This window comes from Acinonyx jubatus, chromosome C1 (genome assembly GCF_027475565.1).
Source record: "Acinonyx jubatus isolate Ajub_Pintada_27869175 chromosome C1, VMU_Ajub_asm_v1.0, whole genome shotgun sequence".
Classification (NCBI taxonomy): domain Eukaryota; kingdom Metazoa; phylum Chordata; class Mammalia; order Carnivora; family Felidae; genus Acinonyx; species Acinonyx jubatus.
Genome location: NC_069381.1, coordinates 52,782,708 through 52,797,553, shown reverse-complemented (window position 1 = coordinate 52,797,553; position 14,846 = coordinate 52,782,708). Strand labels below are relative to the sequence as shown.

At 48.1% G+C, this 14,846-nt stretch overlaps 1 protein-coding gene across 1 annotated transcript in view; it reads left to right on the top strand.

Annotated features, from left to right (window-relative positions):
• The window catches only part of JAK1 (Janus kinase 1), a 127,632-nt gene that overhangs the window by 98,941 nt on the left and 13,845 nt on the right, over positions 1-14,846 (top strand). The window contains exons 9-13 of the mRNA XM_027058982.2: positions 2,799-2,956; positions 3,445-3,568; positions 5,553-5,739; positions 11,225-11,331; positions 14,183-14,326. Coding sequence (XP_026914783.1) covers positions 2,799-2,956; positions 3,445-3,568; positions 5,553-5,739; positions 11,225-11,331; positions 14,183-14,326 — 720 coding nt within the window. The remainder of the gene's footprint in view (positions 1-2,798; positions 2,957-3,444; positions 3,569-5,552; positions 5,740-11,224; positions 11,332-14,182; positions 14,327-14,846) is intronic.

The window sequence follows — 14,846 nt, the reverse complement described above, 5'->3', positions numbered from 1 at the left end:
AAAAGGAGAATATTAAACTATCTACAGAATGGTACCAATTTTGTTCAAAACATTTTTAAAAGAAATGCATATATGTATATACACACACATGCTCTTAGAAAAATAAAGTATTAACAGCTATTAGGGTCCCTGGATGGTTAAGCACCTGACTCTTGATGTCAACTCAGGTCATGATCCTATGGGCTCATGAGATTGAGCCCCGAGTGGGGCTCCAAGCACAGTGTGGAGTGGAGTGGAGTTTCTCTCTCTCTCTCTCTCTCTCTCTCTCTCTCTCTCTCTCTCTCTCTCTCTCTCCCTCTCCCCACTCATGCTTGCACTCTCTCTCTTAAATAAATATTTTAAAATATATTAACAGCTGTTATTTATGGTGGGATTATGAATAATTTAAATATTTTTATTCTCATCTCCCCCCCCTTTTAAACAATAAACATAAGTTAATTTCATCAGGAAACTAGTGAAAAATAAAGTGAAGGGAGAAGCAGTAGAGTCCAGATAGATGTTAGTGGGAAGATGGAGAATGTAGGGAGGAAGAAGATAAAAATGAGTGCCATTTATTCAGCATATCATAGCTATAAGCCTGGATTCTGTGCTGTGTCTATACTATTTTATTTAGTCCTTACAAGGATCTTAGATGTAGGAATTTTGGCTCTGTTTCTGGGCGGGGGGGAAGGGAGGTCTAGACTGTGGAGAGGTGTGGAAACTCGTGCAGGGTCACGGAGTAAGAATGTGCAGCTCCAGCTCCAAAGCGTTCTCTTCCCCAGAGACTGCAGGGAGGAAGAGCTTGGCACAGCCGTGGTCGGGCTCTTCACCTCGGTCAGACCCTGAAGATGCATGTAGCAGAGGGGAGAAGCCACCGCCAGCTGGTACCGTGTCTGTGAGCCCGCCCCATCCTATCCTGGCTGACAGAGTCACGTCGGGCACTGCAGTCAGCGCCCGCTTGGACCACAGGGGCTGGCGAGTCTGTGGCAGCTGCTGGAGGAAGGCGGGGAGAAATAAATACTTCATCTCCTCGTTACTGCATTTTCCTCTACAAATACTAGCTCTTACTACATGCCAGACACTTCCTGTTCTAAATGCTTTGTGAATGTAAATTCTTTCCATTTTCACCGACCTTATAGGTAGGTGTATTATTGTCCCTATTTTACAGAGGAGGAAACTAAGGCACAAAAAGCTTAGGTACCTTGCCCAAGGTCACACAGCTCTAAGATTAAACCATTTGAAATTGCCAATATTTGACAGTTTTTGACCTGTAAAAATGACGATTGCATGTGCTTAACCATAATAGCAAGTTGGAGATACTAAGATGTGAACCCACGTAAACGGACTCCAGAACCTGTGGGTTAACACTGTGTGATGCTTTCTCTTCTTTATCTCCTTCCCCTGTCCCTTGCCAGCCATGGGATTTCCAAGCCCTTTGACCAGGCAGTACTTTGGCTGCTGGTCTTTCAGGAAAGCATGATGCTAGCATGTTATCAAACTATATCTTGATTTATCTCTTTTCTCTGCCTCTTCTTGACGTCTCCCATTTCCTCAGACTTCTCTCAGGGAAGTGCTTATGTGGTCTCGGTCTTTTAGGTGATTGGGGGAAGGGCTGCCCGATTCAGACCATTTGCTCTGAATTTGCTCTTTGGGGATCTGCAGGTCAATGCCAGGTAACATGTGAAAGGAAGCACACTTAGCACAGAGTCTCCTTACTGAATAACCATCTCTGTGGTGGCCTTAGCCTCCTTGGCTCACAAGTCTAGAGCTGACCCTTCCTTTGGCAAGGTAGCTGTCATTAGTCCCACTTGCCTCCATCCTTTCTAGTTGCTTCTGTCCACCCCTTTCTCTTTCACTGATTTGTCTCCTGTGTCTGTTTTTCTTTGCCACCAGCCTGTCCTTTCTCCAGTACTATGGACAGAGTCTTATACTCACATGCCATTCTGCCCTCAGAAGACTCAGGTGCTTTTTAATATTCTTGTGAGTCAAAGCTCTAAATGGCTTTCCATTCCCCCCTCCGTCAGGAGATGTTCCTGGTTGAGCCCATGGCTTCTCTCAGATAGTCAGTTTTTGTTCAGGGCTATATGACCAAGACAGAAAAAAAAATTCACCTGTCTTTATCTCCAGGCATTTTTTTTTGAAAACCTTCTTTCTGTGGATATCCCCTCTCTCATCTCCATTTTTGCCTTTGTTCTCCCACTTTGAGTAAGACTCTCTGCCGCCTCCAAACCCTCAGAGGTCTCTGGACTTAATCTAGCAACCTCATCATTGTCTGGGACCATTCCTGGATTAAGACTTCGGAGTTTCACCTTCTAGACCAACTCCATATGAGATGAAGCATCTGTGCCTATGTTTCCTTTTCTGTAAAATGGGTGCTGAGTCAGTCATTGCTTAGTGCCAAGACCAGAGTACCACTTCCACATGCTCTGCTGCTCCTCCCTCCACTTCTTTTTTTTTTTTTTTTTTAAGCTCTCTGTACTTTTATACCTGAGGCAGGCTTGTTCCTCCATCTAGACCCCTGTGGCAGCCTCTCCATAGGTCTTCTGCCTGCCATAGCTGCCCGTTCTGCCCTTCCTCCCATGCAAACACACCATACCTCATCTGGTAGTTTGAAGACACTAGATGAGAAAGTATGGAGAGTCAAAATCCTGTATAAATGCAAGGGGTACAGTTATTATTGGCAAAAAGTGCTTCCTTTTGAGGTCATGCCTCATCCATTGTGTTTTAAATATCTTTTCACTCTGTACCTCCCCATAAAGTCAGCTGCTTGAGGTAGTAGGCACATGATGTAACCACGGGCATGTCTTCTCTCTCATCAGGAACTGAAGCTTTCGTCCCACGAGGAGGCCTTGTCCTTTGTGTCCCTGGTAGACGGCTACTTCCGGCTCACAGCGGATGCCCATCATTACCTCTGCACTGATGTGGCTCCCCCACTGATTGTCCACAACATACAGAATGGTTGTCACGGTCCCATCTGGTTGGTTCTGGAAACTTTTCAGGTCCCTTTGGTGTGAACGGAACCATATTTTAGTGATGGGATGTGTGGTGTCATCAGTTGATTAGGTTGGGGCCAGTTGAGCATGTTGTTTAGGACTTTTTTGGTGCCCTCTTTTCCATCCCTCCCTGCTGTCTACTGGTCAGGCCTTCCTGCATCACCTTTGTGGGGGGGATAGCTTCTGTCAAGCTGGAGACCACATGTGTAGGGAAGTCAGGGTCAAGCTGGGCTCAGTGCCTTAGATGGCAGACAAGTCCTCTTTCTAGACCTTGGAGACTTGATACGTGTTGAGGCTCCTTGGCATCTCAGCTTGCCTCATGTGTCCTCTCAGACAGGACTTCAGGCCCCAGGTTGGGTAATGAGATGGGCGCATAGGACTTGAGCCAGCTTGGGGAAGTGGCTACTCCAAGGGATTTAGAGTGCTGTCATCGGTATGAGCTCTTTCTCCCTTTCCCTTTCTCTCCCTCTAGCACAGAATATGCCATCAATAAGTTGCGGCAAGAAGGAAGCGAGGAGGGAATGTATGTGCTGAGGTGGAGCTGTACCGACTTTGACAATATCCTCATGACTGTCACCTGCTTTGAAAAATCTGAGGTCAGTCAGGCCAAGTCATATTGGCCACATGTGTTCAGTGCAGCCAGCCTAGGAGCTGCTGCAGAGAGGACCACCTGGCGGGAGGGCTGGGGTGGGGGTAAAAAAGCCCGGGGAGATAGACACCCAGAGAAATGCAGAGCAGGATGTTGAGCATTATAATTTTCTGAGAAAATCCCTGGCAGTTCTGACTGGAACAACCCCAGTCTTCAAAAGGAGACTTCCTGAGCAGCCAAACCCCGAAACTTTCCTCCTTGTGGCCCTTTCTTTCTTCCCTCAAGAGACCCATGTCAGGGATCCACGGCGGCTCTGGAAGGTAGAATGTGGCCAGAAAACCAGTTCAGACCAAACATTTGTCATTTAGTGCATTTGTTCGGTGACAGAATCTCAGACACAGAGCCACATCTGTCTGTGGCACTCACAGGTACCAACCAGTGCCAGGAAGGCCAGCTTGGCAGCCTGGCCTAACACAGCTTTCCCTGGATGGTAGCTTCAGACATTTTAATGGACGACTTGCCGTGCCGTGGTTTGACAAGTGGAGATGACTCTACTTAGTGACTCTACAGTAGCTGGAAGCTAGCAACGATGTGAGAGATACCCAGAAAGCAAAGATAGAAACCAGAATTGTTGACCTTACCTCACTAGACTACAATACTCCCTTTGTCATTCATGCAATCTTAAATACAGGAAATGGGATATTTTAAAAGACCATGAGTTTTACAGAATTAGTCCAGACAGATACACTAGTGTTGACTGGGTTAGCACGAACTGGGAGAACTGGGATGGCAGGGGGTGGGGCTGCAAGGTGGAAGTGAGCACATTAGTGCACCATAGCCCTCAGACACTGGAAGGAAAAGTACGGGGAAGCCCTGGGGACTAGACTCTGTTCAGAGGGGGAAGAGGAAATGGCAGAAGGAACCCAGGGCTGTCAAGTGTCTGGGTACCAGTGCCTACCTGGGAGCCTTCCTGTACAGCAAGGCCTCGTGGCTGATATGGCCACAGCGGGTCAGAACTTGTCAGCTTTGTTGTTTGGGCAGCATGCCTGTCTTCTACATTCATCAGTCTGTGAAGGGAGTATAATGTTGTTAATATGGATGGGCGCATGAGACAGCCTAACTGCCTTCTGAGGTGGAATCGGCTTGTGCTGGACCAGGAATGTCGATGACTCAGGAGTGTGGTCCGCCTGGTGTCAGATTACCTGGGGAAAACAGGATCATACATACGATTACTGGCGCAGTTCATTTTAGCTCACCAGACGCTGTGCTGACCACTTTACATGTCCTCATTTAAACCTTATACTGACCCTGTGAGATTGACCCTGGCATTATCCCCATTGTACAGATGAATAAAACCCAAGGCTTTGCGATCTTAAACATCTTATCCTAGTATATACCATAAGTAGATCTTTCCGACCTTCATCCTTAATGACTAAAATATTTATCTTTGTACAAAAAGTGCCCGTGAAGGAAAGCTGCTTATACTTCCCTCTGTGGTACTATAGAATCTAGAAACGGACCAGACCACTGACCACCACCTCCTAGAGGGGTTCTCCTCAAATAGATGCATGGCCTGGAAGGGCTCAGTTTGAGAGACTTCCTGGATGAATGTAGTTATAGTAATGATTATTTCATGCATAATGATATTTGCAAACCTTTACGAAGCACCTTCTAAGTTTTTTACTTTGTCATGCAGTCACAGCAACGTTCCTGTGAGGTTGGTTTTTCATTGAACTCCATCTTACAGGTTTAAAATGGGGTGATGCTATTGTAGAAGTCCTGCTCTGTTAAGCTTTCTCTCTAGTGTTAACTGTCTTTGATCATTGTCTTCTTCTGGACTTATTTATTGTTTACTTGTTTGTAATAAATATTTATTTTTGAATAATTATAGATCTACAGAAATGTTACAGAGACAGTACATAGTTCCATATATCCTTATTCAGCTTCTCCTGTTGTTGATACATTTGCCTGAGCCTTTTCTTGAATGGCAGGTGGTGGGTAGCCTGAAACAGTTCAAGAACTTTCAGATCGAGGTGCAGAAGGGCCGTTACAGCCTGCATGGCTCGGACCGCAGCTTCCCCAGCCTGGGGGACCTCATGAACCACCTCAAGAAACAGATCCTACGGACGGACAACATCAGCTTCGTGCTGAAACGCTGCTGCCAGCCCAAGCCCCGAGGTCGGTCTCCCCTGGCTAGAGCTGGGCCCTGTCCCTTCGCTGATCCCCTTTGCCCCTTGCTGATGCTCTAAGACATGGATCAAGCAGAAGCTGCTGGTTGGTTTGAAGAAAGTGGCCCCTACCCACAGTTTCTAGGTGTCCTTCATTTAGTTTTGTTACGAGTCTGTCCTGAACTTCAATCCTGGGCCTCAGGTGTCAGCATTGTCTATAGATAAAAACATACACCTTTTCTTAGCATCTCAGGCTTCGGAAAGAGCACGTTTAGGATTCGTAAACAGAAGCTTACCACTTTCCTCTTTAAGGTAAAATGTTCCCCTGTGAGTGGTTTATTTTCTGAGAAATGTTCCTAGTATATCCTCTGTGGGTCAAGAACTGTGGTAAATGCAGAGAATCAAATGCCTGACACTCAGGCCCCTCTCTCCAAGGGTTTCCAGTCTAACATAGAAAATGTTTCAGGTAAACGAGGCCACCGCACTACGTGATGGCTGTTTTCATCAACACCTACATATCAGACCTCAGGCTCGCAAAGAAGCGCATGGTCAGAATCCCTGAGTCGTGGACTGGAAAGCTGCACAGAGGTGGATCTTGAGCCTCGTGTTGGACAGTTAGCCTGGCCACTAGATAAAGGCTTTTCCAACAAAGCATGTGTAGGGGCAGTGTGGTAGGCCAAAGCAGGAGCTGCAGAAGAACAGGGGCTGAAGGGCTAATGCATTCAGTGAAGTTAGAAAGAAGAGGTAGGATGGTATGCGTGGGCAGCTCAGCTGGTTGAACATTCAGCTCTTGATTTGGGCTCAGGTCATGATCCCGGGGTCATGGGATCGAGCCCTGCGTTGAGCTCGATGCTGAGCATGGAGCCTGCTTAAGATTCTGTCTCTCCCCCCAACCTGTGCTCTCTTTCTCTAAAATAAAATAGAGTAGGGTAGAATAGAATAAAATAAAAAGAAGGGGCTGATGAGACTGGGAGAGGGCAGATTTGGGTCCTAGGAGGCCTTGGATGCCATGCCAGGGAGCTGAGCGAGGAACCATAGGAGAGTCAGGGAATAAAGTGGATGGGGGGATGACAGACTCAGCTATTCTTTTTGAAGCCCCATGGTTAGTGTCACTGATATCCTGCAGGTGAATTCATCACCTCTTAGAATGTGAGAACTGGAAGGACAGTTAGGCATCACCTAGTCAAGTGCCCCATTTTAGAGGTGAGAAAATTGAGTCCTGTAGAAATGAAGTGAGTCTCACTGAAGGTCAGGTCAAAGAGGGGTTTGAGTGCCAGCCTACTCCAGATAGTTTTTTTGACATTCCCATAGGTGCTGCCCTACCTGTGTCACATCCTTCCCTCAGAAGGGGTCAGGCCTCAAAGGGCAGGCAGCACATTTGGGACGGGCAGGCCCCAGTAAGTGTGGTCGAAGATACTCTGAGGAGTCTCTTTATCTGACACATCTTGTTCTTTTAAGGGAATTTGCCCGTGAGCCTTTATGTCAGGGGTGGACAGAGGATGCAACACTGGGACAGAAAGGGTCCTGGGTTCTTGATGTTTGAATCACTGTTTGGTCTCCCAGCCGCGGGGCTGCCACTGCACTCAGGGAAAGAGGAAGGTCTTGTGTTCTTGTTGATCAGATAGGGTTTCCTGCCAGCTTCGGGGGTAACTGCAGCCTTTGTTTTCATGCTTGAAGATGTTCCGCGAGGGTAAAAACACATCTGCCACTTGGCCCTGAGACCTTGGCCTCAGAGGGAGGTAAAATCTTAAAGCCCAACTACCCTATTTACTTACATAATCTCTCTTCCAGGTAGTACAGGCAGATTGGTGGTCTCCGGGTAAGGTTGGGGGGGATGGAGGGCAGCAGCCACACATAGTGAGAAGTGGCAGATGGGAGGCTGGGACAGGATTTCTTCCCTGGAATTAGCTGGGTAGGTCTCTGGTGTAGATTCCTGCCCCTCCCAGTCCAGACCAGGGAGCCAGTAGCCATGGCAGGAAAAGCACAGGAATGCATTGAATCCCTCTCTCATGGCTTCCCTTGGGGCCCCTGGAACTCCACACTGAATGTCCCTCCCACTTGAATATGAACTATTCAGACAGGCTCTGGGTCTATCTTACCACGCTGTGACTCGTAGGGTGGGTACACAGCACCTGGCACAGAATCCACGTTCACTGATGTCTGATAATTACGGCAGTAGCTACCATACTGCTGGGTACTTAACTAATTTCAAATGCTTTACGTGCATATTTGCATTTATTCCATCTGTACAATAGCTCTTTGTAGCTGTTACGGAGATGCGGAAATTGAAGCCCAGAGAAGCTCAGTGCCTTGCTAGTGGTGTCAGTACTAGTTATGATAAAAGTAGCAGCAAGTTATGATGACGATGGTGATGGTGATGGGTACTGTCATGTGCCAGGCCCTGTCATTTAATCTTCCAAACAACCCGGAGTATGTTGTAATCGCCATTGTGCTTGCCCAGGTAGTTCGAGCAGGAGTGGGGAATTGAACTCAAGTCCTCTGACCCACCTCAGATGGTCTTTTCCCTACATCACACTCTGCAAATGCACAGGGGCAGCCATTAACCCATGGCTGTGGGGCAGGGGCCAGTTCTCCTGACCTGGGGGAGAGGAGGGACTGATGGGGGGGCTTAGGGAGAAAGGAAGAACAAGCTCTGAGGATGAGGCTGGCTTCTGTGTGCCCTCAGAAGCCCTCTGTCTTCCCTCTACCACCTGCAAATTAGAGAAGTGAGGAAATCATGACTATTAAAGAAGGTCGTTTTGGGTTCCTGAATGCCTCTGCCCTCCTAACTCTAAGGCTCTGATAGCCAGACTCTGACCTGGGTTTCTTACTTGAAAATGCAGCTAAGAAGCTCCTCATGGAATCAGTGAAAAGCAGGCAGCGCTCAGAGTGGATGTGACAGCAAAGCAAATCCACATCTCTGTGTCTGGTCCAGCCCCACCACCCCTCTCTAGGCCTGAGGGCGGCCATGTCAAGAAGGGGATAGGGACCCAGCAGGACTCACTGGCCTAGTCATCACTGACCCACATCCTCATCTGTGGAGTCACGCTGGGTGTTTGATTTCTGCAGCCTTTCGCTCTGACGCTGAAAGCTTCTGCAGGCCGTTGCCAACCAGCTGGTACAAGGATGGTGACGCTGACCAGGATGTAATGTTGGTCTTAACCACAATAGCTACCAGTTTTGGAGTGCTCCCTAGATGCCAGGTGCTGAAGTGAGCCCCCCCCCCCGCCGTGTGCATTCTCATTTATCCCTCACAGCAACCTCACAAGGGGCACAACTGTGTCTCCCATTTTTCCAGTGAGAAACCAGGCTTGTGGGGGTTTAGCGGCTTTCCCCACTCACATGGTTGACTTCAGTGCCACATTCCCCGTAGCAGCCATGCAGATCATCATCCCGTAAATGGTTCCTCTTTTCCTTCTCCTCTCTCAGTCCCAAAGCAGCTCTATTGCCCTGACTCTTCCCTGGGGACACTTTTCAAGTGGCCCTTTTTGAGGTCTTTTCTCCACCAGGGCAGTCCTGAGTTGGCCTGTTTGAATCTGATTTTATCCAGGTGATTGCATGGAGTCAGGGTAACAGAATGGGGGAGAATAGACTCTGGAGAAAGGGTACCCAGAATGTGATCACAAGGGGAACCTATGTCTGAACCTAGTTTCTGGCTCCCAGAACCTCCTCTGAGGTTGGTGTTATTACCATCCATGTTGCTGATGAGAAGATCAGTGTTCAGAGGAGTGGAAAGCACACTTGTCCAAGGCACACGGTAGGAGCAAAGACAATTTGAACATAGGAGGACACCAGTTCTCAACTCTTAACCACTATTGTACAGATTTTATAGTAAGTAGATTTAAAAATCTAACTTAGATTTTTTTTATTACAAAATTAAAAAAAATTTTTTTTTAACGTTTATTTATTTTTGAGACAGAGAGAGACAGAGCATGAAGGGAGAGTCAGAGAGAGAGGGAGACACAGAATCTGAAACAGGCTCCAGGCTCTGAGCAGTCAGCACAGAGCCTGACGCGGGGCTTGAACTCACGGACCGCGAGATCGTGACCTGAGCTGAAGTCGGACGTTTAAGCAACTGAGCCACCCAGGCGCCCCTATTACAAAATTTTTTAAGAATTTTTTTCATCTTTGAGAGAGAGAGTGCAAGCGGGGTAGGGGCAGAGAGAGAGAGAGGGAGACATAGATTCCGAAGCAGGCTCCAGGCTCTGAGCTGTCAGCACAGAGCCCAATGCCAGGCTCAAACCCACAGACTTTGGGATCGTGACCTGAGCCAAAGTTGGATGCTTAGGGGCGCCTGGGTGGCTCAGTCGGTTAAGTGTCCAACTTCAGCTCAGGTCATGATCCGATGGTTTGCGAGTTTGAGCCCCGTGTCGGGCTCTGTGCTGACAGCTCGGAGCCTGGAGCCTGCTTTGGATTCTGTGTCTCCCTCTCTCTCTGCCCCTCCTCTGCTCATGCTCTGTCTCTCACTCTCTCAAAAATAAGTGAACATTAAAAAAAATTAAAAACAAAACAAAAAACAAAAAAAAAAGGAAAACAAACGTGCCCTGCAAGGAAGTGAGGACTTGAGAGACCATGTTTGAGTTACTTGGCCTAATGTAGGGACCTAGTACTTAGTGCTCATGGGTGGAGTTCTTCCAGGGTTCCAGAACCCTCTCACTGCCAGTCTGAATCTGGAAGGTGCTCTCTTTCCCCACAGTGACATAGCTCAAAGTGGCTCCATGGTGGGAAGTCTCCTTCTGTGGGTTATAAATTCCATCAGCCTCCTGTGCTCACCCTTGCCCAGCAGATTTTGTGAAGTGTTCAGTTTGCTGTTTGAATTAGTGGTATTTGGGGATGGTCTGCTCATAATCTGTACATTTAGATAGCACCTCCTTGGAGTCAGGCACTGCTGGGAGCCCAGAAAGGTTCAGGCACAACCTTCTCTCTGGATTACTTGTCCTGTTTTTTTACACAAAACCAGTGTTTTTTTACCTTCCTAACTCAGTTCCCCTCACTCCCTAGGCCCAACGTACTGCTTCTTCCTCCCTCTTCAGCTCTCATCCTTCATCCTGATTATTCATTCACACATTTAACAGATACTTACTGAGTACCTACTATATGTACCAGGCTGTGGAGGTAGAGCAGGAAATAAGATAGATAGTGGCCCCTGCCTTCGGGGAGTTTCTGTTCTCAGATTTTAAAATTTCACTTCCTTAGGCAAACCTTCCCTGAGTTCTGCTGCCAGAACAGACCCTGCTCTCGCAACCTTGAGAGCAGCTGCACAAATGGGAGCTTTCCTTTCGATTGGTTGATTACTCGATTAGCTTAGGCTCTGTTATTTGCCTTAGCAGCTCCTGGAGGGCAGGAATCAGGTACTTAATAAATATTTGTTGAATGACTGAAGCAACAAATGTACAAATGTTGTGTTCAGCAAAATCCATGGTTCGGCAGACGTTGGCCAACTGGGATCTTGGACCTTCGCTGCCCTGCTCAGTCTTCTTCGTTCTCTCCTGCAGAGATCTCCAATTTGCTGGTGGCTACTAAGAAAGCCCAGGAGTGGCAGCCTGTCTACTCTATGAGCCAGCTGAGTTTTGACCGGATCCTCAAGAAAGATATCGTGCAAGTGAGTCATTGCTAAGGTTCCTGGGTCCACCTTGGTCCTGCCTCCCCATGGCAAGCAGTCTGAGGATTTGGGGGACTGGAGTCTGGGTTTGGGGAAATCCTATTGGAAAAAACAAAAACAAAAAAACCGGGACTTTTCTTTTGTAGTTAAAGCTGTTCAGCCAGCACCCTGCCATTCTACCCAGTTTTGCTCATGTTCCCAAGAGACACTTTGTCTTTGAAGGAAATGGATTAGTCAGGCTTTGTGGGGTTATCTAGGGTTACAGGACCTTCCGGGGAGTGGTCTTCTGCAGATAGAAGGAGTTGGAGAACTTGGTGGGAATGCTGACAAGGCAAGAGTAGGGTGTCCATGGGAGGAGTCTGGGCTGATGACCCTCGTTAACCCACCACATGCTGTGACAGAGCACTTCTAAAGTTCAACCCTGGGCTTTCAGATGATGATTCCAAACGGAGCAAAGCTGGGGGAATACAGAATACAGTCAGGAGGCAGGAGAGCTGCCTTGAGAGATAGGTCCCTTGGACCGTTGTCCCAGCTTGGGAGGCCTCTTGCCCAGAGTCTGCAGCTGTAGGCAGGCCCGGTTTCCCTTGTAGTTACCCTTGGGCTAAGGGTGTGAGGCCCAGGGCAAACCCCATGTTCTCTTCCATGCCCCTGCCCCAGTGGAGCATGGTGTGGAGCCACACACCAGGGAGGCCAAGGAGACAGCCTGCCAGCAGCCTTGGAGGGAAGGAACGTTTACTGCCTGGGAGAAACTGTGACACTTTGGAGGTGTTGGGGAATGAATTGTGGGCTCACGTCTACTAGGGAGCCTAGTGGAAGGTGGCAGGCTTGGGGTTGGTTTGCTAGTATACTTTCTTAGGTTAATCCCTGAAACTGTTGGGCAGGGTTTCAGGGCATAGAGGTCCGCAGCTGCAGCTGCCTCTCACTTCCCTTGATAAATCCTTCACTGAGGGCCAGATTGTGTTGTGTTCTGTCCTTCTGGTGGAGTTGGAGCTGTGGCCAGAGATTGAAGTCACCAGAATGGCAGTACCCTGGGTTTTTTTCCTGCCTAAATTTGGTCCTGTACTTGGGCCCTTCCTTCTTTCCTTGCCTTTGAACCTCTGCACAGATCATAGCCACCCTCTGTGCCCCCGGCACTCATCTAGCCAACAGTGAGCACTTTCACGTGTCACGCATGACGACAACCCTTGGCGGGTGCGCGGTGCGCTGGAAGAGCCAACTCTCATCTTAAGTAGATAATCTCGTTACCAAGACACAAGTCCTAAGTAGGGAAATACAGCAGGATGTGGGACTGTCAGATGGGACCATGCCGCTTAGCCTCGGGAGGACAGAAATGGCTTCCTGGGAAAGCGGCATCTAAGCGGAGTCCCAGAGGATACACAGCAAGCACCAGACAAAGGCAGAGGGAGCAGCACGGAAGGAAGCCAATGTGTAACACGCAGGACCCTCCGTGGGGCGCTGTGGAGGCCTGTTGCCATGGCTTGGCTGCTGGGATAAGCAACCCTTCTGGGGAAGAGTAATTATTCTGCAAGCATATGGCTTTTACGGGATGTTCTGGGAACACAACTTCCCATAATCTTGATGAACCGCTTCATGACAGATGCAGCTTTAATGAATAGTCACAGGACCTCGCCAGGATATGGGAGACAGGGCAGATGCATCGCCACTGTGCTATGACAGATGACAAATGGTGGCATTTGTGCAAATTAATATACCCGATTAACGATTGTATACATTCCTGTAGGGGCAGGCTGATTCCAAGGGAATCCATTTTCTGCATTTACAGAACGTGCTGGCATAATAGAATAATAGCACCATAACTTAACAGACTTTGTGAGGTTAATGTCAGTAGCTTGAGAGTGCCTGAGTTTTATGAATCACATTTTGGTTTCCCAATATTAAGGATGTTTAACTCAGAATTATTAAAGCTTGAACTGGGAGACTCCTTAGAGACTGATTATGTGCTAAGGGCTTTTTGCTTTTTGGGTATGAGGCTTTGAGTCCTCATACCGGTTATTTGGTGGTATTATTCTCTTTCATATGTGAGGATACTGAAGGCCCATCCTTCCAGTCTCTGCCTCTGCCTTGACCCCCTTCCCCCGCTGTGGGATTGTGAGGGCAAGTCCACATGTAAATGCATCACAAATTTTAAAGCTTAGCACGCATGTGCATATACAGACACACACACTGGGTAGATAGCTGAAAAACGAACAAGTGCCTGGTCTAGAGGGCAATCAAACAGAACATATCAGCCAGCAGATCGTTTCTGCCATGATGTGCCAGACTCTGTACCTGGAGCCTTTATACCTGCCTCTTCACTTGATTCTAACACAGCCCTGGGAGGCAGGTACGATTGTTATCCCTGTTCACAGAAAGGGGTTAAGGAAAGAATGTCTCAAGTTAAATGGCCAGTGAGCAGTAGCATGATCACTAATAAGCCCCTTTTCTTTGTACCCTAGCCTGTAGTAGAGGAGCCCCCGTGGGGTCCTCTCTGAGTCCACTTTGGAGGTGAGGGTGGGGCTGCTGTCACTGGAGACTATTGGTGGCGCTACTAGAAGTTTTATGATTGGTCAGGATTATGTTTTAGCCACAGGTTGTTTCCTGGAAGTAGAAGGGAAGGAACCGTTTGGGACTGTAACTGTCTCCTGGGGCCCAGGAAGTGCCACATCTGTGTTTGGTTAAATAGCTTTGTATTTCTTTTGGAGGCCTGACGGGGACAAGACATGGGGAGACTGTGATCTTTGGAGGCTCTTTTGCCTTTGCCCCACCCCTGCTGGTATTCTGTGTTCCCATTAAGTCCTCAGTGCAGCCCCAGAGAGGGGTCATCACCCCAACCTCCTGCTTCCTTCTTCAGGGCGAGCACCTTGGGAGAGGCACGCGGACGCATATCTACTCTGGAACCCTTCTGGATTACAAAGATGACGAAGGAACTTCCGAAGAAAAGAGAATAAAAGTGATCCTCAAAGTCTTAGACCCCAGCCACAGGGACATTTCTCTGGTAAGTGTCTCCTTCATAACCCCGTCCCCTCTTCTCCCCCAGTTCTGGAGCCAGTGGAGCACAGTGAGCTTGGAAGAACCTTTGTCTTTAGTTTGGTCTTGTGGTTTCCAGACTCCTCATCTAGTCTGGATGCCTTTCTTCGAGTACAATCTGAGATAAAGCCGGCGTGGAAAATAAGTGAAGGAGGATTGAAGATGAAGTGGGTTGAGCAGCCTGTCCCTTCCTGGCCCTCCCACTGTCCTCCTGTTTCCTATCTAGAGGTCCTTGTGGTGGAGCCCAGGACTCTACATAGTCCCTGGTGTATCACTTCACAGTCTACAGCATTAAAGCCCAGACGAGTAAAAGGACTTACCCAAGATCCCACAAACTGTTAGAGTGATAAAGCCAAGTCTTGACTGAGATCTGCCTGGTTTTTTGTTTATTCTAACACAGTGCCAAACATTGTTATTTCTCAAAGTTTAATGGAGAGAAAGTGGTGGATGTGCGTATCTAATGGGGAAATTGTCAGCTAGCCTCTCCT